General features: G+C 32.3%; 1 protein-coding gene across 3 annotated transcripts; it reads right to left on the reverse strand.

The window, feature by feature from the left end:
* Window positions 1-7,042: 7,042 nt before the first annotated feature.
* On the reverse strand, window positions 7,043-24,445 carry LOC132717744 (serine/threonine-protein kinase Nek11-like). Of its 3 annotated transcripts, XM_060701301.1 has the most exons (15): window positions 23,885-24,445; window positions 23,103-23,268; window positions 22,513-22,661; window positions 21,778-21,939; window positions 21,104-21,253; window positions 20,280-20,358; window positions 19,533-19,618; window positions 18,614-18,742; window positions 17,841-17,916; window positions 16,670-16,784; window positions 15,083-15,289; window positions 14,445-14,456; window positions 9,980-10,225; window positions 9,045-9,129; window positions 7,043-8,402 (listed from the first exon to the last, which is right to left on the reverse strand). In XM_060701301.1, the coding sequence occupies exons 1-15, from the start codon at window positions 24,028-24,030 to the stop codon at window positions 8,201-8,203; spliced, it is 2,010 nt and encodes a 669-aa protein (XP_060557284.1). In that variant the 5' UTR covers window positions 24,031-24,445; the 3' UTR covers window positions 7,043-8,200. The 3 variants fall into 3 exon arrangements, with proteins under 3 accessions (XP_060557284.1, XP_060557286.1, XP_060557287.1); XM_060701303.1 differs by lacking the exon at window positions 14,445-14,456; XM_060701304.1 differs by lacking the exons at window positions 14,445-14,456; window positions 15,083-15,289.
* Window positions 24,446-25,277: the final 832 nt, after the last annotated feature.

Consider the following 25,277-nt stretch of genomic DNA (forward strand, 5'->3'; position numbering starts at 1 on the left):
TCCCGCCATATTTCATGGGCAGATCTATATAAAGAGGAAAAATTAATTCTACCAAAATAATAAAAATATAGATCTATGTATGTATATCTGTTATTCTACCTATACCTCTTAACAAGTATCGCATTATACATTATCTTGTCTATGCAACAATACCCGTAATTAATTTAGAGAGCTATCCGAAATTTAGAACTATAGATAATCCAGAACATTAATTCACAGAAAATAACGGTTTAAATCTAAAATCATTGAATTTGGGCATATATAAATCAGTGAAATGGGCGAGCAGAAGTGAAAAAGTTAGGAGCTTATGAACACCAAAAAGTTTATAGTTAAAAGAGAAATGTTCGACATTCTCCTTATCAATATGATACAGAATGGCGCTCAAGATTGCCTAAAATAATGCACAGACGGTACAGTAGGCCCTATTTCTCCGGAAGAAAAGCTGGAAGTTATATATAATTTAAATATCTATATAGCATTCTATTCAAATGTATATACATTGTATAGTATCTCTGAACATTTTAAACATGGATGGCGAGGATAGGAATTTACACATTTCTCACTTATAAAGTTAGGCTAAATTAATGGACGGATGAAATTTATGTATTCTATTCTAGATTCAAGGTCTACGATTTCAAAACAAACAGTTTGTTCTGCTTCCCGGATTGATCATAGATCAACATTTTTTTCGGTTAGTAATATCAGTAAAAATCTCATTGAATTTAAATTTGTAAAATGTGAGGTAATTTCGTACAATGATAGTGGCTTTCTTAATACATGTACATTGTAATTTGTTTTCACGAACTCAGCAACTTGAAAACAAGGTTAATATATAGTTAATTACATTTTTGATTCAGAAATACGTCATTTCCAAGCCATGTAAACTAAATTTATTAATGCCGTTTGCGCGAAATTTCATGCCAGAGAACCACGGATTTATATTACATGTAATGTAAATCCGTGAGAGAACGAACTAAAGTAACTCAGAGAAAATGACACTTTAAAACTAAAATAATGGGGCATATCTGAAGCAATACACAGGACAACTTTGTCCTGGAAACTTGTAAACAAAATTAAGAGCTGTCGAAGGACAGCGACGCTCGACTATTCGAAAAAGTTGTCAAAAGTGTGTTTCATTGAGTATAATAATGCTTACCTAATACCTATATGAATACATAAAATTGTCCGAAAAGGTACAAAGGCTTGTTATTAAGATGTTTTATCGAGAAAATCACTGCTTAATTATCATGAATGCATAAAATGGTCACACAAAAAAGACACAAACCCTTCAGTAGTTATGGAGATACCAGCTTACACACAAAAACTTAACCAAGAATTTGTAAGTCGAAAAAGGGGCATAAATATGAAAAAAGCAAATCAGAGTTATGGGATTTGTGCCAATCATCTTAGATAATCACAGAGAACAAGTGTGTGAAGTTTTAATCCATTCCCTTCAGTAGTTATGGAGATACCAGCTAACACGCAAAAACTTAACCAATAATTTCTAAGTAAATAGGGCCATAATTATGTAAAAGGCAAACCAGAGTTATGGGACTTGTCAATTATGTTAGATAATCACAGAGAAAAAGTGTATGAATTTTCAATCCATTCCCTTCAGTAGTTATGGAGATACCAGCTTACACACAAAATCTTAACCACAGGGACGCCGACACATGGGTGACTGCATTAGCTCGATTATTTTGCTAATAGTCGAGCTAAAAACAAATTATATTAAGATTTCCTGACTGTGCTTCCGTAGAGGATGCGCTGAAGGACAAAGCCCTAACAAAATCCTTTGTGGTTCAGAATAAAGAACACATTTGAAGACTTCAAGGAATTACTAGAATAAACCTAGAACTGTGTCCAAAGTACACGGATGCCCCCACTGACAACATATATATGGTATATAGTGAAAAAATCAACAAAGGGCCATAATTCTGTTAAATTTGGTCGCAGCAAAAATCCTTCCTTGACTACCATCTACACTTCAAGGTTGTTCATCCCTGGAAGTTTAAGCAAAATCTGCCATCCGGTTTAAGAGGAGTTGCGTTTACAAGATTTCGGGACGTACGGACGGACGTTCCAACATTTTGGGTTTAGGGGATATTTTCTTTGTTATTTTCTTTGTTTTCTTAAGGGCTACTAGCCATTAAACCCTTTGATCACGGAATGAACCTATTGTTCTCTTTTGTTCTCTTTACTGTTACATAGCCCCTAAACCCAAAATGTTTGCTCGGACAGACGTACGGACGGACAGACGGACAAGTGCAACGCTATATGCACCCCACTTTGTGGGGACATAAAAACCCTTAAACTGTTTAGGTACTATACAACCTGATCAAAATTTTATTTAACATAATTCAACCTTGTATAGACTAATAAGTACCATACAGCTAGACACAAGGTAATATAGTTCCTTACAAAACAGATTAAGTACCACAAAACCTTATACAGGTTAGTTTGAACCAAAACTATAATTATAGATAAGTAATAAGTAAAACACACATTTTCTTTGTCAAGTTTATTGCATGATAAATAATCAATAATGACATGTCTTGTATTAAAATGATAAAATGCAGAGGAATGTTATCTTGAAAGAAATATAATTTAAACAAACATAAAATAAAACAATCTTCTTGTATCACACAAATAAAATAATGATAAAAATGTGAAAAATACAAATTAAACAGTATTGTAAAGAGCTAATAGTCATCAGTATTTATTTAATATCTAGCATTGAAATTTAACAAATTTAAATTGCCTCCAGTTTTCGCTGACCTTTGTTTGATAAATATATGCACAGATGGAAAGTACCAAGTTTTTTTTATATCTGGAATGCACTTTAAATAACTACCAGCAACTAGCCAAAACTTCAATCAACCTTTAAAGCTGTGTGCCTCTGCATGAGCCAAAAATGTTTCAAGAAATTCAAACTTGAGAAAAAAAGAACTAAGATTTTAAGAAAAGCAAAAGAAATAACCAATACATGTTACACATGCTTAAAGGCTGATTTTGCAGTATTTATCATCATACATGTCAAATGCAGTAAGGTTTTTTAAGGCATATTTTGACCTCCTTCTTGGTAATTTGTGTGAATAGAAGTGCTGATTGCAATTTGTAAATTATTTTCTTTGTTCTCAATATTTTACATTTAAAAACGTTTTCAAAATTTGACAATTTGCAAGAATCTGGAGGGCATGCTGCTTTAACCTGCTGACTTTATGAAATAGACTTGTCCTGCATACATACAGTTGTCCTGATTTAAATATGGAACAGTCCATTCAGCGTTAAAGGGATTTCAGTATCAAAATACAACATTTCAGCTACATGTACCACCATTAGTATATAGCCTGGTTGGACTGCATGCATATAGAAGCTGGTCTGGCTCTACACTGGTGGTAAGGGCAAATCAATAGACTAACTCAGGAATGAAGAATATTTGGGGTTTATACCAGCTAATCCATAGGTACAAACAACTTCTTACAGTTACATATTCTAAAATAAGTGAAACAGGTTGACTAATCTATTGAAACATCACGGATAGTGCACCGTGAAGCTAAAACAGAAGAGTTTGTTCATACCTACCCATTTGCTGGGAGAAACCCACATTTACTGAGTTCAGGAAAATGTCAATTTCATTTCCAGCAAGTAAAGGGTTTAAAGACATTTTAAAGCCTAAATTTATTATTTCAAATGTCAATGAATACATGAATCACAGAACTCATTATGAAATCAGAAACAACATTATAACTTTCTCATTTAAATTTTTTTTCATGTCTTTAATCTTTATCATAGGTTTACCATGGCACCACTACATCATACAGAAACAGGACTTTTGTATGTTTGGAAAAAACAAACGCTGAAATAGATCTGAACAGTAACGTTAAGTAAAGAAGCCCACCCAAGAAATTGGTTTGTTAGAATAAGTATGGTATACAATAATTGCAGGTACCTTGCAATATACAAACAGGAAATATGCTTAGTTCCAGACAATTATACACAAACATTTAAGACAATTCATTCTTGTAGAAATACATCAGAAAAACATCACTATAATACCAAAGCTGCTTCTTGATTAAATCTTTCAACAACTAAACTAAGAATTAAACAGAAAAAAAAACTAAATTTATTAAAAATGAAAGACAACATAAATGAGCAAAACAAAAAATATGGCTCAATTATTTTCAATTGTCTATATCTGTCATCACTCAAATATGTTTTTTCTTCAGTTACCTGTTTCACACTCAAATCTCTCTAGAACAGTTAGATTCTCATCTTCTACCTATATATGTAATCACTTCTAAATCGCTATATTCTCACTGTGGATCTATACACATGTTAAATGATAAGTAGCACAAATTATTTTATATCACAGCATTAAGTTAGCAGCAAGCATTAAAATAAATCATTGGCAATCATTCCAACATATGAGATAAACAATAACCAAGAATATAAAAGATAATCTGCCATTGGTCAATTAAACAATAGGGCCATGATGGCCCTGAAATCGCTCACCTGTACATAAGCCCCCCGGAGCGGCCAGTTTAAACCCCAGGGCTTTTATTTAAAAAACTTGGTAGACACCCATTAGAAGATGTTTCATGCTAAATATCTAAGCTCTAGGTCTTTGAGTTTTTTTAAAAGATGTTAAGTTTTTACTACACAGATATAATGACAAACAATGACCCCCTCCCCCCTGGCGGGTCCAATTTTTACCCCAGGGTTTTTACTGAACAAACTTGGTAGACACTCACTCAATGGTGTTTCATGATTAGTATCTAAACTCTAGCTCTTTAGGTTTCTTAAAAGAAGATTTTTTAAGTTTTTACTATACACATATAAAAGGAAAATCAATGACCCCCCCCTGGCAGGGCCAATTTTAACCCAAGGGCTTTTTTGCATAGAATAATTTATGATAACATTAATTTTGTATCCTTGATCATTTTTTTTCAAAATTACAAAAGTAATAGCATATATCAGAATAGCTTTACATGTTTTAATTTATACACTTAACATTACATAACTTAACATTAATATAACATTGCATAAACAGAGTTTTAAATTATAGACCACTATACCTGACTCCTTCATTATTGGATGAGACCTGAAGGTCAGAGCAAATTTACAAAACTTAACTATGTTTGTAAGATGATGAGGAAGTCATGGAAATAATTAACAGTGACAACTTGGATTTATATCTACAATTTACAATACTGGTACATGTATATTGAACTTACTTGTTTATTTATTTGTATTTTGTTGTTATGAAACAAAAATAATAATAAATGGAATGTATCAGAGAATCTGTTTCGAATGTTTTTATCATCAATACATGATTAAATATATATAAAAGTACCTGACTAAATAACTCACAAGAGCTAAACACTATCACTTCAGCTTTGCTGAAAATGTATTAAAGTATGTGATAGTTTAAACTAATTAAAACATTTAGTTTTTTCTGTGCCTCTGTAACAAGCTTGATAAAAGCTCCTATCAAAAACATGTACTACATTAAACTATGTGAATCAAAATAACACATTATAAAAAGTAACAATAATAATCGCAAAATATTTTGTTTGTTTGTTTAAATACCCTTTGTGTACCCTACATTTTCTGTTTATATGTTTCTTTATGCAGTAAAATTACATACTATTTTACTAACTAACTCTTATATAATAGACCTTAGAGGACAGGGAATGAGCTTTGATCCCTATGCTACCCTTAACTAAAATTACCAACAAGCTTTTCAAATGAAACTTTGCAAGCCAATATCTCAAACAAAAGTTCTTTACACATTATATGTTGAAGAATAAGACCAGTGTCTATTCTAGGCTGGGGGATGTGGGGTTTCACTCATATTTTTGAGAATTTCCCCCTATTATTTTCAGAGGCAGGGGGAAAATTTTACATAGAAAAAGAAAGAAAAGATCATCAAATGTAATAAATTCTCACTTTTCAAAAAAATCATCCCTATTTTTCGAATCCTAGAATAGACACTGAAGACTATTATTTCACACCTGATACAATATAACTAATGAACATTCAGCATTTGCATCACATGATGTTTCAATAGAAATCATTGTTTGATCCAATCTTATTAATTTAGCCTTGTTTTCATTTTCAGAGTCCAACAAATCAATATCAAATAGGTTATTGTACTTGATGTAACAAAGATCTGTCAAAATGTCCAAAAATAGTTGTGTGAAATAAAGGTCATTAATCATGGTTGGGAACAAAACTGTTTCTATTGGACTTGAACGCAGCTGCAAAACCTATATCAGACTCAGCTAGCTCCTTATCCAATACAGGTTTGACAGCTGTGTCCTTGTCCAATAGAATTCAGTATTGTACTCAACAATTTTCAATATCATACCTCATATCCTTATTTTTTATAAATATAGTTATTTTTTCTGGAGTACAGTAATTTCTGCACCCATTGTAATAGGGTTAGGGTTATGCAAAAAATAAAATTACTTACAGCTTTCTAGTGCAGCTGCCAATTGAGGTTTCAGATGGCAATTAAAAATACATATATCTCATAGACAGGATGACTACATCTAAAAGCTTGTTACATTTCTGAAAGCGTATATTTAGTTCCTATGAATAATAAATTAATAATTATAGCATTAGATTTTATGATTTAAAACTAGTCAATAATGTCAAACTGGCCTTTATAATTCACCTGCAACAAACTGCAAATACTGATTTTATACTATTAGATACAACTATCTGATATTAGTAACATAATGAAAAGGTAAGGATATAAAACAGTAAAGTAATTAACTGTATAAAGTCCATTCTTCTTAAAAACCTGGAGCTGTCTTATTAGTGAGGTTCTACTGTAGGTTTTTTTAAATGTATGATACTGTCCATGCAGCTTAAAATAAATCAATCATTTTGTTTTCAAATATAGCTTAAATGACTCTTGCATCCCAAGCCTAACTTGATTACTCAAATGCCCAACTGATTTATTAAATATATTTACCATAGAGAAGTTAGAGCATCAAATGTTCAGAGATAAAAACCTAATTATTATAGTGTAAAAATGTATACATGTTATTACAAAAATTGTTTTCGTCAACCATTCAATGGCAAATTTTCAGCAGTATAACAAATTAATCGATACAAGATAATCCAAAATTTTATTTTGTTTACATCTTTGATTATCTTATTACCCGAACAAATCTACACTGTAACTACATGATCATACTATGTAAGGCACATTACTGTCCATAAATGAAATTATATCAAGTTTGTAACTTGTCATATTCTAGTGAAACATCTTATCATACCAGTTTATTTTATGATTTATATGATTTATTTCTCAATAGCAAATCAATATATAGCAATTTAAAAACTTATTAAACAATTGCTGGGTGCTTAAATGAACTGAAAATATCTACTTGACAAATTCTGCTCTGTTCTAGAAGGAGCATGTTAAAATGATCCAAAAGCTATGTTATCCCAATTTCATTTTTAGGTTGCATGAAATACATGTAGTAGCAAAAAATAAATCTGCTAGGATTCTAACCACTTTTGTAAAGCTATAATACACACATATTGAAGTTATTATATTTTCAAATTAAGTATAATTGAGGTGGGAGTTAAATTTTGATTGACAAGTTATTTATGAGGATGTCAAATTAGAAATTTTACAATGCAACAATACTGAATATTATGTTAGTAATTATCCTTTACATATGGTACATTCTTTTGATGAATTTATGGTGATGTTCATCTAATCTATCACGTACATCTAATTTCATTCATTCGACAAAATAAAGAAATGTTATGGACGGAATGGGAAAATAGTACCGGCACTAACCAGAATTACGTAACATTTCTAGATATTTCTAGAAAATGAATAATCGGTGATCATGGAAGGTAGGGGACTCAAAGCCCCCAAAGTACATGTAACTACTACAAAACAAACTTTTCTAGCTACAATGTTGACACAATAATTTTCTCCTCTAAATCTCATGTTGAAGGAACTGTTTGGAAACTGTCCATGCACCATTCTTCAATATAATCCAATTTTGGGAGCATTTCAATGCACCATTTTTTCAATAATATGAAAGTGGGGGAGCATTTCAAACTTAAATTTTACATGCTGAATTTTCAGCACACATTCATTTATAATTATTATCTCCATACAAAATGCGCTTAACATCAGTTTCAAATATACCCACTTCACGTCCCACTATAAAGATGCAGTTCCGTGTTGTTCTTCTAAAAATAACAATTGGTCCACTAAGAAACAGTCACTGGGATTTTTTACAAAGTCTCGAAGTCCCTGCATAATGTCCTCTTCTGTAGCCTCGTTAGCTCGCTCGTACCTCGCAGTCTTTAAATAATCATACGCTTTACTGAAAGCTTCTGCACCTAACATTTTTTCACATTCACTGTAAACATGGTTAAGGAAAGAAAACTATTATACTTTAACCTTTTAACAGGCTTAATTTGTGGACATGTATCAAATGAGCCCTGCTTTATTTTAGAACGGTAAGACTGAAGTTAAAGGGATTTCAATGCCAAAATAAGAAAATTAGGCTACAAAGACCTGGCTTTTTCCTGGTGGCATAACCTAATTTTTTTTAGTGCCACTGGTTAAGAGTAAACCTACAGAAATAGCTTTATTGTTTGTGTTAAAATCATTCCGACACTGTGAGTCATATGGATACTTTCCAGCAAGAGTTGATGTACGCTCCATGCATTTTTTCTGGCACATGTGGACACTGGAGTAGAACCAAAACCAACTTCTCTTTGTAAGCTAGTTGGATAGCTTTCTTACAAGAAAGAAATGCCTCTGTCAGGTCAAAGTGCTAGGAAGCCAGTTATTCTTAGTCTTACTGTCTCCTTTCTTTGCTAAGCAACATATTGTAACCTTAGTGAGAAAAATGGTTAACTCCTATAAAGTTTAGAAGGACTAAACCCTTTACTTCACTAAGGTGACATTATTATCATTATTTTCCTCTTATATTTGTATTTCTTATCAAGAAAAAAAAGCCAGAATTGAGATTTAGTCAATGATCAATAAAGGATACGCCCTGAGATTTTTAATTTTAGATTCTCTAGCAACAGGTCCAAAAGCACCGGCCTCAACATCATCAGCAAGAGTTAATGTACCTTCTGTAATAGTAAGAAAAGTCGATTTTGTTATCCTTTATCCATATATATATATACAAGTTTCAAATTGCAGATTAAATTACCGCACCATGGAAATCAACAAGAAGTGTAATCAAATAGTAATTTCTTAAATGAAATAGTAATTTCAAAATTTTGAATTAAAACTCAGTCTGAATTTATGTTTGTATCTTTGTGGCACCTTATACTTAAAGGCAAATTATGCCTCAGAAGAGAAATAACTTTTACAATTTTACAAGAACCAGATGGGTTTAAAACTGGTAGTTAAAATATTGTCCATATTAATCTGGTGTTGAATCTGGTTTCTTTTTATATTTATAACCCCCTACAAGGAAGACAAAAAGAACAAGGTTTTAGTTACTGCATTGTTATTTTTTTTATAACTTATGGTGATCATGACTGTTTCCTGCACCAATAACCTTTTCTGTAACATATTGTGATTACAAAGCCTGACCTTTACACTTACAGGCATTGCTGACCTTGTTCAGAACATACAGATTATCAAACTTAAACTTTAATGGCTTTTATGATACCTGCTTAATGGCAGAGTTTATCTTAATATTAAATGATAAAATTTGACCTTTAGTGACCTTTAAATTTTACGGCAGCATTGACCTTACCTAGAACATTTTATAAAACTTGTAGTGACCTTAACCCTTACTGGAATCAATGACCTTGCAATTTATTGTGATTATAAAACTTGACCTTGACACTTACTGCATTGTTATCCTTGTCTAGAACATATAATAAAACTTGACCTTAAGTGACCTTTACCCTTACTGGCTTTATTGATCTTATCTTATAAAACTTGACCTTAAGAGACCTTGACCCTTACCAGCATCATTATCTTTGTCTAGAACATATTGTAGATGATTATAGAACTCATCGTCGTCATCTTTACGTGTGAGCGTGCCTGAACCAAACTGTATATCATCATCGTCGTCAGTACCACTGCCAGCCACGCCTTTCTTAGCAACCACGGTTACAGCATTCTCATCATCATCATCATCATCTGATGGTGTAAAATCATCTTCAAACTGAGAGTAGTATGTGTTGGCAAGAGCTGGTGACTCGGGAATACCTGAACAAAACAAATTAAATGTTCATAAATACAAAATAATACACATTATCTTAACAGTATAAACAAGCAAATTCGTTGAATTTATATCCCCCGCCGAGTACTGGTTATTATTAACACAACAACTGAAGACATAAGGCTTTATTTATATATTAATCATGGCATAAACTGTAAAATTCTTTGAACTTGAAGCCTTGTACCTTCAAACAAGAAGAGTTTTTAAGTTTTCACTATATGCATATAAGGAAAATCTATGACCCCCTGGAAGTGGGGCCAATTTTGACCCAAGGGCTAAAACTTTTAACAATTTTGGCAGAGGACCTATATGTTATATCATATACCAAATATCAAAGCTCTAGGCCTTGTACTGTCAGACAAGATTTTTTTAATTTTGCATTTTTGAAACTCCTTTTCTGGCCCCGTGTGTGACTGATGATTGTGATTGAAAATTACAAAATTTTACTAAGTCAAGGGCAATAACTCTAAAAATACTAAAATATCCAGACGAAAATACCCAGGTGCACAACTACACATACTGATCAACATTCCTGTAAAGTTTCATGACTCTAGGTCAAATACTTTTTGAGTTACATGCGACAAAAGTTTGAAAATTATAAAATTTTACTAAGTCAAGGGCAATAACTCTAAAAATACTAAAAAATATCCAGACGAAAATACCCAGGTGCACCAACTTCAACATGCTGATCAACATTCCCATAAAGTTTCGTTGAATTCCAGCCATTAGTTGCAGAGAACTACTCCGGAAACGAAATTCGGACAAAATTTTACTGAGTCAAGGGCAATAACTCTAAAAATACTAAAAATATCCTGACGAAAATACCCAGGTGCACAACTACACATACTGATCAACATTCCTGTAAAGTTTCATGACTCTATTTCAAATACTTTTTGAGTTACATGCGACACAAGTTGAAAAATTACAAAATTTTACTAAGTCCAGGGCAATAACTCTAAAAATACTAAAAATATCCAGACGAAAATACCCAGGTGCACAACTACACATACTGATCAACATTCCTGTAAGTTTCATGACTCTAGGTCAAATACTTTTGAGTTACATGCGACACAAGTTGAAAATTACAAAATTTACTAAGTCAAGGGCAATAACTCTAAAAATACTAAAATATCCAGACGAAAATACCCAGGTGCACAACTTCACATGCTGATCAACATTCCCATAAAGTTTCGTTGAATTCCAGCCATTAGTTGCAGAGAACTACTCCGGAAACGAAAATTCGGACAAAAATTTTACTGAGTCAAGGGCAATAACTCTAAAAATACTAAAAAATATCCTGACGAAAATACCCAGGTGCACAACTACACATACTGATCAACATTCCTGTAAAGTTTCATGACTCTATGTCAAATACTTTTTGAGTTACATGCGACACAAGTTGAAAATTACAAAATTTTACTAAGTCCAGGGCAATAACTCTAAAAATACTAAAAATATCCAGACGAAAATACCCAGGTGCACAACTGCACATGCTGATCAACATTCCCATAAAGTTTCGTTGAATTCCAGCCATTAGTTGCAGAGAACTACTCCGGAAACGAAATTCGGACGGACGGATGGACGGACGGACGGACGGACGGACGGAAGGACGGAAGGACGGACGGACAACGCCAAAACTATATCCCCCTCCCGATTCCATCGGCGGGGGATAATAATAAGAAAATTGAATTATCTATAAGGGTTTTTGTTCGGTCTGACACATTTTGTTAATATGATTAAAACTTGTATGTAGCAAGAAGTTATATACCACTTGTGTCTGCAAAAAAGTCTGCAAATTGTATATATTATGAAAGCTTGTATATGACCCTTTTAAGAGTTTATTTGCAAATAAAAAATTCTTCTTCTATTAGTTAGTATATCTATCATTGTGAATTAGCTCATATTTGATATAGATATTTAAGTTCTAATATAAAATTATATATAAGGGAGAAACTTCAGCTTGCTTTTACAATTTTTCATAAACTCAGACAAATTGATCAAATTAGAAGTTTTCTTAACAAGAAACCTAGATGTCATGCACTTTGTTACACCATGCTGATTACAGAACACATGTACATTACACTGTTAACAACTTATTATATCTAAATATCATGATTAACAAGCAGATGTAAAACATTATCTCTATAAGATTTATATGGTTTTATTTTGTGTAAGATTTATACAGCAAGCCAGGCAAAATAAACCAAATACAAGACTATTATATAATCATGTATATATAAGCCACATACAAGAGTGATCTATATTAGTGCCTATTTGTTTTGTTTGTTTGTTTCATTTTACGCCTTTTCAACAGTATTTCAGTCATATAGGCGGGTAGTTTCCTAACCATCGTTCCTGGAGAGTTACACCAGTACTAGACTACCTTCCTCCGCGCTAAACGTGCCTATTTGTAACAGTATATCAGGCATATACTGGCATGCAATTAATTTACAAGTGCTTTTCCAAAATATACAATATTTTTTCCATTGTTTTGAAAATGGATACAGGTTTTTGCAAAATGGAAACCTCTGAATGGTGAACTATTATTTAAATTGTCAGAACTAATTCTCTACAAAAAGTAAGTTTTTAATTAAAAATAATTTGTAAAAATATTTTGGGGTCTTTCTTTTATTAAAGTGGAGCTTAAGTCAATAGCAGAAAAGGGGTGAAATATATATTATTCTCTTTCAATTAAGTTGATAGTAAAACATGAGCTGCTGTCTGGAGGCAAAAATCCAAACTTCTGTGCTAACACTGAATCATCCCACTGACTTAAACTAAATATTCAAAACATTTAAGTCTTACACTTAAACTTCCCATGGACTAACACTCACTCTTCCCGCAGAGTAACACTCAATCTTCCCTTGGACTTATAATCAATCTTTCCATTGACTAACACACCAAACTTCCCATGGACTAACACTCAATCTTTCCATGGCCTAACACTATTTATTTTCCATGAACTAACAGCCAATCTTTCCATTGACTAACACACCAAACTTCCCATGGACTAACACTCAATCTTTCCATGGCCTACACTATTTTTTCCATGAACTAACAGCCATCTTACCATTGCCTAACACACCAAACTTCCCATGGACTAACACTCAATCTTTCCATGGCCTACACTAATTTTTCCCATGAACAAACAGCCAATCTTACCATTGATTAACACACCAAACTTCCCATGGACTAACACTCAATCTTTCCATGGCCTACACTAATTTTTCCATGAACTAACAGCCAATCTTACCATTGACTAACACACCAAACTTCCATGGACTAACACTCAATCTTTCCATGGCCTACAATAATTTTTCCATGAACTAACACTCAATCTTACCATTGACTAACACACCAAACTTCCCATGGACTAACACTAAATCTTTCCATGGACTACACTAATTTTTCCATGAACTAACAGCCATCTTACCATGGACTAACACTCAAACTTCCCATGGACTAACACTCAATCTTTCCATGACCTACAATAATTTTTCCATGAACTAACACTCAATCTTACCATTGACTAACACACCAAACTTCCCATGGACTAACACTCAATCTTTCCATGGCCTACAATAATTTTTCCATGAACTAACACTCAATCTTACCATTGACTAACACACCAAACTTCCCATGGACTAACACTCAATCTTTCCATGGCCTAACACTAATTTTTCCATGAACTAACAGCCAATCTTACCAGGGACTAACACACCAAACTTCCCATGGACTAACACTCAATCTTTCCATGACCTAACACTAATTTTTCAATGAACTAACAGCCAATCTTACCATGGACTAACACTCAAACTTCAAATAATTGTACTAACACTTGACCTTTCCATGGGCTAGCACTTAATCTTCAGGGAGACTAACATTCAATCCTCCATTGAACTTATACTCAATCTGCCCATGGACTAACACTAGTACACAATCTTCCCATGGAATTATTTTGTTTTGTGTAAACTTTAAGCATATTTATTTTAGCTTGTTGTAGGCATATTTGAACAAGCCAAGTCTACTGCTAACCAAGTAAGGTTATTTGAAGCTTATATGTATCATGACATTATATTCATTATAACTACTGATACAAAGTAAGTCAATCTATAGCCAAATCATAATATTTCAATGATTTTAATGCTCTACATTAAAAGTGTAATATTTAGCATGCAGCTATTATTTGAAAGAAACACTGTATACCTCTAAAATAACCTTAAAATGAAAAAATGTCGCAAAACCAATTAGAAAGGAGAACTCAAAATTATCAATAATAAACAAAATCATTAATAAAAACCACATGCAAATATCAAAAATAAATATATGACTTATTCACTAACAAAATCATGAATTTATCAAACAATAAAGGCATAATATTATCATATCACAAACACATGGTATCATGAATAATCAATGCATGTCACCTTTTTTTTTCAAATGCTTCATTATTATTTTAGAACTAAAAGAATGATAAGTTTAGAGAAAATCATGCAAAGATCTCTTAAAAAAATTTCCTTTATAAAAAACATGCTGGGAATGTTAGTGATATACACAGAAGTGAAAAATATTGTGCAAAAGTTTAAAAAAGAAAGAAAAAATCAGATTATGTTTCATAACTAAAATTATTTGCTGAAATTTGTTAACTGAGACAAACACAAGAAATTATAATTAAAATAAAAATCATGCCTGCTTTAATAAAATGGCCAAATGATTATAATTAATCAAAATATTTTCTGATAAGAGTTTTTTTCATATATGTACAGTTATGTTTCTAGATGAAACGAATATAATCAAAGGCCAAAAAACAAATGTTGACAAACTTGTACATATAAAGAACTCACCATCTTTAAAATCAAGAGAGGAAAACACTTTATCATAAACCATTTTATCTTTTAACGGAGTAATTGCTCTTTCATCTGGAGACGTGGCAGAGGTTTTTGGCAGGTATTGTTCGGTTGGCGGACCGCCAGCGGTCCTCATTGGGTTAAATTTGATTGTCTGTTGTTGTTCGTCCTCGTCGGAACTTTTATCATCATCGTATAACACCACTATAGATAGGGAAAATTGTGTGTCAAGACAGGTGCTTATATTGGTGTCAACATTTGAGCCGCGTCATGACAAAACCAACATACTGGGTTTGCGACCATCATGGATCCAGACCAGCCTGCGCATCCGCGCAGTCTGATCAGGATCCATGCTGTTCGCTTACAAACCCTATAACAAGTAGAGAAACTGATAGCGAACAGCATGGATCCTGATCAGACTGCGTGGATGCACAGGCTGGTCTGGATCAATGCTGGTCGCAAACCCATTATGTTGGTTTTGTCATGACATGGCTCATTACATCTAATCTTTACTGGTTAAGTGTAGAAAAGAATACAGTACTGTCTAACAGTTATTCAAGAATAGAAAATCTGAAAAAAGTCGAGACTATTCTAGGGGGAGAAAACAGATGAGAACATGTTCCTATGCTTTTTAACTATCTGATGTAAAATTTTCATCAATAAAATGAATATTTAGACTAAAATTTAAAACAAAGATATTAAAGGAACTCCACTGAGGGCCGATAGCTTTAAATATAAAATTTAATTTCTTTACATAGAACAATGTGCGTACTTATATCAGAAAGATATGCAAAAGATAATTAAGAAATATACTCAGAAATAAATTGAAAATTTGTATTTTTGTGCTATTCATAGCCCAATCTGAGTGAAAAGCGTCGCAATGCCATTCAATTTTGGGCCATTTTTCATAATTAGAATAATTGTTCTGGAAAAACATAGTGAGCAAATGACCTGACATTTTCACACAATTTATAGGTCTAGATCTACATCAAACTAAATATCAATCTTGAAAAATTATTTCCAGTCCCATCATGTCAGAACTTCAGTAAAGTCCCTTTAAAAACCCAAAATGATTTTCAATTGTAAAATGATATAAGACTTGCATTTAGAGATGGAACAAATTTGTAGAAATAACAAGAGCACCGCATGCGATATTAATGCTCATCTGTTAAAATTTATAAGTTATAAAGGGGCATAACTCCAAAAATATTGCTTTCAGAACTTTGCCTATTGTCTAACAACTGCACCTTGTCATGATAAGCAAGTATTCCAAGTTTTATGCTGATAAATAACTTTTAAAATGTTTGAATAATGGGTTACATTAAAGTTTTTGCATAACATCAAGTACAACAACAACATTGTAGCAATCATAATAGCTTGACTTTTTCCTCAAAACAGACAAGATAAAAAAATTCAGGATCTAAAAGGCAGCTTTAAAGTTTAAAATTCTTCTTAATTGAGTCATTTTCTTCTTTATTGAGTCACCAGAATTTCTTAAAGGAAATTTCATCACACCACTTCAAGTGCAAATCTCACAGTGAGGTTATTCTTACAGGACACAATCACAACATGCGGGTAACTTACTTGGTGCAGATCTTGTACCAAAGTCCTTATTGGCAGGTTTCGTACCCACACTTTTCACAGTGAGAGCCGATTTTAAATCTATCCCTTCTCCTGAACCACCCTGCCATGCTGGTATCTAAAAATAAATGGACACATAATTTTACTTCCTGGTTTAAACGTCTGCTTCAGTTCTTTATTTGCATTAGAGAGACATACAAATCTAATCCCACAGTTCAGTCGAATATAAACTTTTCATGGTCTTGTTATGAGTAAGTACTTTGAGCAAACAATTCGATCACGACCTAGGTTAAAATCTGCTTTAGTTTATACAGAATTTATTTAGTTCTATTGTGTAGGAAGCTATAAGCATATAGATACACTTTAGAACCTGTTCCTGAAACTAACTAGTACTTAGCAATGAATGTAGTTTCTTGCTCAAGGAAATAACGACTTGCCCCTGTCGGGGTTTGAACTCATGCGGCTAGCCATCATTAGATTAACCACTAGGCCATGCTGCCACAAATATACTTAAAGCAAAGCATTTACATGTTAAGTATTTTAGCCGTTAAATTACATTTAATTTTATGAGAACTAATCTTTTCTTTTTAAGTGGACTGCATACTTACTATTTTTTCATGAATGCCTTATACATATTGAGTTAATTTAAAAGTTGATGAATATTTAACAAGGATGTTAAAATATATGATCTTTAATTATGAGCTGTGAGAGGTAAGTATAAAATTTATAATTAAAAAGTTTTCAATCCATTCGAGCGTGTCTGTCAATAAAATCATTTTGATAATTAGAACAAATTCATACAAATATTCAATCAATTATGAGGGAATGAAAAGATTTAAACCACTATTGTTGTAATTAATTCTACATAACCTTTACCATGCAGAATTGATACAGAGTAATAGAAGATTGAATATATCAGCGAACATCATGGATCCTGATCAGTCTGCGTGGATTCACAAGCTGGTCTGGATCCATGTTGGAAATTGTCGCAAACACATTGTGCTGGTTTTGTCATGGCATGGCTCATATATTATTTATACAGTCAAGTCTTGGTAGAATGAACAGCTGTAAATGCGGTATAAATCTGTTTCTATCCTTGCCAGCAAATCCAAGGGTTTTATAATTAATTTAAACACCAATGGAATATTAAGAAATATAAAATCTATTCACTTACTGAGGGTTTAAACAATGTTTGTTGAATGGCAGTTCTACGTTGTTGGTTTTCTATCAATTGAACTCGAGCCACTTCACTAAAATAAATAACAAAGTATAAAATATACATGTATATATAAATATAAATGTACTTTAAGATGTATATGGTATACTCTACACCTTGAATGTATAAATGTGCAGCGTAACCTTTGAAGACAACTCCCTTTGGGAGTCAAAATCTTTGGTTGCTGCTGACAAATTTAAATATAAATTTATCGTGAAAGTTTAACTTTGGGAAGAACTGCTACTGCTGTTGTTAAGACATTATTGGTTTACAGAGGGCCACTCTGTCATGGTTGCACTGTATAGTCAAATATAACTTTAAAACTAGTTATGAAAACATCTTAAGATATAATTCTAAATAATGTTATTAAAATCTTTCTTGTTGAAAAAATAAAACAGTATTAGAAGGGTTTAGTCCAATCAAATAGGGTATAATGATACAAATAACTGAAAAGTAATAGTACTCTTGATTTAACTATACAATTTGACTCAAAATAAACTCATTTTTTTTTAATTTAGCTAAATTGCTTTAACATCTAATATTTATAGACAATTATCTTGAAATCAAACTTGAAATTAAATTATTTTGCATAATATTTAAGTTAAATAATTACATTCCTAATAATAAGACCTGTTCACAAATCTATACAACAATGCTAAGCTAAATATGTAGTAAATCTTTATGCATAGGGTACTTGTACAAATGAGGAAATAAAATTCAAGGGAGATAACCTTAATCTCTTGGCTTCTCTATCAGCTTTTTGCATCTTCTGTAATCTCATTCTCTCCCTTGGTGGTAAATTCTTGAACTTTATATCATCCTCCGACTTCCTTAAGTCATCTAAACGTGACTTCTCACGTCTGTTTACAATAATAAATACATGTGTTATTATTATATACAATATACTGAATATATATCATTGCTCACAGACTTTCATTTGTTCCTTCCATTTATAAGAGATAATTGAAAGTTCAGTATCTCTTATGTGGAGTAAGCTGTGTTCAATCTTTACACAAAATACTGGCTTTAATAATCCAATAGCACCAGAAATATAATAACAATGAGATGAAGCACAGGGCAACAGTTGACAGCTTCCAAACAGTGATTAACACCTACTGTTGTGAGTATATCATATATATGTTTTGCTAGGGGAGATCCCTTTGGAGGAAATTAAGTCAGAACAACACTGCAACAGTATTAGTTCTGATGATTATCAAGCTGTACTGGAGAAAGACAACGTCTATTGTATCTCCTCTTATTATAAAGAGGCATACTAGGCACAGGAGTAGAACCACTAACCTTTCAAAAGCATGCTAAATAAATTCCTCACAGAAAAGATTCTAAAGTCATTGACAGGATTCAATTAAAAAAATTCTAAATCAGAAAAGATCAAAATTTACACAGGAGTTAATCTAATTTTTCTAAAGGCTATACACTGCTATATGTCCTTCTGCAGTACTGATTTAGGAATGTAAAGATACTTGTTAAAGTGCAATATGGTTGATGTAAATCTTTTAAAAGTGAATGATCATTTTTAAACTTTGCAATTTTATACTAGCCCTGTTGACCTAGCATTCTCAAAGTTTAATCAAGTCTTGTTGCCAATGTGAGTAAAACTGGAATTTATAACCCCTGATTTCAACTACTTACAGAGCCTTAGCTATTTCTACAGCATCACTGTTGGCATGGTTACTGTCCTGACTATTGTGCTTAGCTTGATATTCTTCTGACATTTTCTACAACAATAACAACAATGTCATACATCTACTTAATACATTCATAAAAAAACAATTATGTGGCCGCATGGAAAAGATGTTAATAACTCAGACTAGTAATCTAAGGATTGCAAGCCGAGTTGGTTCATACCCTGTTAAAGTCAGGCTAGAAAGGTAGAAACTTTAAACTCATTGCTCAGTACAAGTTGGTACCAGAAAAGGATTGAATATGCATCTATAACCTTATATCTTCCAACATAATTAAACTGAAATAAGTTCAGTATAAACTAAAAACATGCGTTTGTTTTGCGCCAGATTTTAAAGACGTTTTTGGAAATTTTCATAAAGACACGTCTATTGAACAGTTTTAATTCTGCCTATATATTAAAACTTCCAAAACGTCCTTAACACTTAACAGAATTACCATGGCATATCAGTAAGTTAAGTTGACTGTGGAATTTAATTAGCCATATTTTTCTTCTTTTTTTTTAAAGTAAGATTCCCTTAACAACACAGATAAGTTAAGATATATTAGCATGTTTTTAACCCTATTAAATTACCGACAAACTTCTGATTTGCTTATTTAAAGACATTTCCCTAAAACTGTTGGACTGTAATAAATTTAAACCTCACATATTCATTTAACAAATACAGCACAAAAAGAGTGATTATATATACTTACAGCTATGTGAGCAGATATTAGAGGGACTTTGATTAATTCTGTAGCTGAAGGTCTCTTCTCAGGATCTTTGTTCAACATTCTGTTATAATAAAAATAACATAAAGATAAGAATCCAGTCTTATGTTTCCAGTCTATTCTCATGTTTATATTATAAGTGCGTTTATCTACAGGTGATCAGAAAAGTTTGAGACTGAACAAAAGGCAAGAAGTGAAAGAGTCAACCTCTCAGCCCAGGGGTCCTGGTTTTCAGCCCAACCCTTTTATTACACCAGTACTGGTAAGTTCAAGGAACCAGATCAGAAAATGGTGAAAGAACATATTTAACAATCAGGCTAAAATAAATATTTTTCAACTTAACAAAAAGAAGTACTTATATATATTGAAACAGGATAAACCATAATTCCAGAACTTCTGATGACAAATGATTTTAGTTAGTGACTTGTTTTAGTTAGTAACTTTCAATCCTTTTGCATTTAAATCACTAAAAATATGGTTACAGTATTCTGCAAGCAACTTTGACTATACTTCCTGTATGTAACAGTAGTGAATTATTCAGCTTAGACCTAAGGTTCTATCAGTTATATCAAACTTGTTGTTTTCAAATGTTTTGTCAATATCAAATACATACCATGAACAGCACTCAAAAATGTCGATCAAGGGAAATAAATGGGCTTTTAATGACACTTATTTAAAACAAATAAATAAACAACATTTACAGACAATAAATCTTCTGACTATACAGCAAATCAACACCTCAAAATCAAACCTTTTATTAAACATAAACAAAGAAAAGCATTAATATGTACAGTTCCCTATAAACTTACAATTTTAAAACTTTGTTGAGATCTTTAGAATATTTGGTTGGTAGATCTGGCGGCTCCCCTTCAACTATTTTATACATAACTGCCATCAAACTTTTCCCATCAAAAGCGTGATCCAATGAGCACATCTCATACAATATACAACCTATTGACCTGAAATAACAAACAACATCATCCATTAAAATCTTTATCAAAACAAATATTTCGTTCACATTTGATTTAAAATTTGGCTTTTAATTTGTAGGTTTCAAAAAATGACTTTGATCTAGGATATAAAATATATAGAGAATATTGAAAGAGTGTTGATTTAATACTAAATTTATTGAACAAGTTGAATAAAGTCACATTATGCGAGTCTTAGGCGAGCATAATATTGTTTTATTCAATGAGGTCAATAAACTGAGTATTAAATTTACACTGATATAATATTCTCTTTATCACATATCTAAAATTAAGAATGGTTTTACACATAATAAGAGTCATTTTTCATTAAAGCGCTAACATTAGCGCACTTTAACTTTCTGGAACAGTGTCTGTGGTCTTCTCTGACCAGAGTTAAGCTCAAAAAAGCACTTATATATAACCTTAACTGTGTCAGGAGTGCATGTACCTAAAAACTTAACAACCTAAAAATGTGTATTACTTAGATCCGTTGGTATATAAGATAAGAAACTCACCAGACATCTGATTTAGAATTATACCCTTCATGTTTGAGAACCTCTGGACTCATATAATAAGGTGTTCCTGTAAAAGTTGATGCCAGATCAGTTGTTCCCATTAATATTCTAGATATACCAAAATCTCCTATCTTTACCCTGTTCTTCTTCAAAAATATGTTCCTAAAAGAATATATGTTTCTATTTAAAATGATAAATTGATAATCTTACACTAAACAAAGAAATCAATATAATCAAAGCCCAATAGTTATGTGTACCAATTCTCAGCATTATTATACATGTATGAAATATTTTGCAATAAATCAAATACTGGTAGTAAGTTTTGAGTATTCACATTATATCAATTGGCAAAATATCCTTGAATATGCAAACCTGAAGCTCAGAATTGGCAGTCTTGAATATTTGTCTAGCAAGTTTTTTAACATTTGTAGAATAAAAGCACACATTTCATGAATCTTTGATCCACAAGATCTGGTTTAAAGTAAAGTCCTGTTCATAGCTGGTTTAGCACTTATTTTGTTAATAAAAGTCCTTTACTCACCTCATCTGTTTTTTAAAACATTTACATTAAGAAGTGAATAAGAACTTGTGGGAATAACCCACCAAATGGCACAGAAGAGTCAACTAAGAAATGCTAGGATAGATAATTGTCTACAAGTATCTAACTGACGTACTGTTAAAATGTCATTAAACAATCAGAAAAAAACGCATGTCTTACAGATATGCGTTACATACCTAGTTTTAAGATCCCTATGTAGTACTCTTCGACTGTGCATGTAATGTACAGCTAGAAGTAATTGAACAAACCAGTCTAAAACAAGCTTCTCATCGAACTGTTTCTTCAACTTTTTATATTCTTGTATTTTCATGTCCAAGTCTCCTCCCTAGGTGATTAGAAAATCATTTATTCATGTGATAAACTTTTAATGCATCAGATCATAATATCAAACCAGTGTACAAAGACAAATATGTATAAACTAGTCTGTTATTCTTAGAGTTTTTATCTCATGAAATTTCAATATGCAAAAATGAATCAAAGTGCAAGAGAAATTTGATTATTTTTCTCACATAAATGAATTACGTTTCAAAGAAAATGTGATCAAATGGACATTTAAATGAAATATTGTTTGCAGAATTCACCAAGTAAACTAAATATGTCAAATTTTAAAGACAGAGAGAGAGTATAAAAAAGTTTTCTTTTTGTATCATGAATAATAAGATATATTCGGTTAATAAAATTACAACTCTACCTATCAGTCAACTTAAGATCATATTGTCTTGTATATGGCATGTCTTATAACAAAATAAATATTGTATACATCTACCTCACAATATTCAGTGACAATACAAAAATATTCTCCATCAATAAAACTGTCATGAAATTGCACAATACTGGGATGATCAAGCTTTGACAGAAGTCTAGCCTCGTGCATAGCATCCACAGTCTCATCTGGCTGCAAATCCCCAACTGATATCTCTTTCATTACTTTGCTGAAAAAAATTAACAAAAGTTATCAATTGTTTCTCAATGCCATGCTGGTGTAATTCCTTTTAATAAAGACGGAAATTTAATGTCACGATATCTCAGTCACAAAGAGTCACCCTTATTTTTTATTACAAAAAATTTGGCTCTAACATTTGACTAATGACTAAGAATATTTAAAATGGAAAATTACAACATACTTGATGCATTTACAATCTGAGAGTGGCGCGATAGCTCACTTGGTTGGACCAATGACTGTCACTCTTGAGGTCCCGGGTTCGATTATGGGAACACCCTTGGGATTTTTCAGAGACGTTTTCAGTGCTTCCCGGCCACCTACCTAGAGGTGTACTGGTAAGAATTCCAGGTAATCCTTGCATGTATCAGTGCTATACACTGGGCATGTACAAGAATCAAGGGGTCAATTGATAAGAGTTAGGGACTGGTTTCCAAATTCTCTTGAATCTTATAGGTGTCTCTGAAGTCTAGTCATGTCTACGTCCCTGTGAGTGATTTGACATTAATGTGTGATAGATAGATAGACTGCTGAAACTGACCTAATATTTTGTTGTACTAAACAACAGCTATGTATGGAACTTTGACAGTAAATGAAAGAATACTTACAATTGGGCTTCTTCATCTTGTGATTTAGAATGTCGAAGATCTTTACATAGAAACGCTGTCCCAAAATTGCCCTTACCAAGTTTTGAAACAACCTGGTATCGGTTAGCAAGGATGCGTTGTTCTTTTGACTTTTTGCGAGTCGACATTATTTCAGAAATTTAACATTAATTAATTAGCCACACTTATTGAATAAGGCTGAGCATGTATAAAAACTATTACTTTTGCATTATACGATATCGACATGCACTGTCACCTTAACATAACATGTCAATTTAAAGCTGAAAACAGACAGTGTGTCCTACTGTCAGTCGCCATTTGTAAATTCGGCGTCCATTGTTACCAACCATAGGAAATAATGCAGTGATTAATTTGTGAAAAAATAAAGCAATTCATTCACATTTGCCTTGTAATCAGAAAAGGAAATGTTAGTTTTTCAGGCGCAAACCGAGAATACAAGATATAAACAAATGTCTGCAGGATTTTACATGACTTTTGACAGTTTGCAGCACCTGGCTAACTACTACGCATGCGCATACAAAGCATGGCGCTTTGTGCAAAATAAATATTGTGATTTTTTTAAAGTAGGATTTACGCCACTATTGAAATTTAGACAAATACTGAGAGTACTATAATTCCGAACAGGGGACAGTTAATTTAAGATTACAAGAGGTTTGAAAATATGGTAATATTTTAAACAATTGTTTCCACTTCAGAAAGTTTTAAATGTTTTCTATGATCTTTGGGATACTCCGACATAAACTGTACACGACTAACTTACATTGCTTGCCATAAACACGGGCTTTATAAAAGAATCATTTTATACAGACATAAATACATGCATATCACACCATATTAACCATGATTTATAAGACTATGGACAAAGAGTAGCATGTAATGTAGATAAATACGGAAAATATTTAGTGGTGCTGTACCTTGTTTAATTCAAATAAAAAAAATACGTTTATTTTGTCATCTCTTAAGTAATGGATATCATTTCATAAAAAAGGTGTCTGTTTCTATGTTTATCGTCGATGCGCTCGAACCAGTAAAGAAAGGAGCTCATGAATTAATTATAAAAAAAGAAGCGCGCGGTTATTGTTCAATGTATAAAGTGTTTGAAATGACTCTTCCCATTTAAATGAAGTTTCTATTTTGTTCTCTGTACTGATCTTTTTTCTCTTTTTTTTTTCAAGATGTTTGTTAACAGAGAAATTTGCAAACTTTATTGTAATCCTATTCCAAAGGGGAGATCCGCATTTTACTACATTATTTTTCAAGAAAGGGACACGAGCCAAAATTTTGATGATTTTACTAGTTTGCTTGATCTTTACTACCCCAACGCCGTTAGTAATTGTTGATATCTAAATCCCAGAGGGGTTGCACATGCAGGAGG

Source organism: Ruditapes philippinarum, unplaced genomic scaffold, assembly GCF_026571515.1.
Source record: "Ruditapes philippinarum isolate M1 unplaced genomic scaffold, ASM2657151v2 ctg2682_1_1_1_1, whole genome shotgun sequence".
Classification (NCBI taxonomy): Eukaryota; Metazoa; Mollusca; class Bivalvia; order Venerida; family Veneridae; genus Ruditapes; species Ruditapes philippinarum.

Excerpts from the sequence above, each read along its gene's own strand:
- LOC132717744 (XM_060701301.1), bottom strand. The coding sequence starts at position 24,030 with ATGTCGACTCGCAAAAAGTCAAAAGAACAACGCATCCTTGCTAACCGA. Across the intron at positions 21,940-22,512 it reads CATAGGGATCTTAAAACTAG|GAACATATTTTTGAAGAAGA; the intron begins GTATGTAACGCA and ends ATATTCTTTTAG. Across the intron at positions 15,290-16,669 it reads TGGTACAAGATCTGCACCAA|TGGTGTTATACGATGATGAT; the intron begins GTAAGTTACCCG and ends CCCTATCTATAG.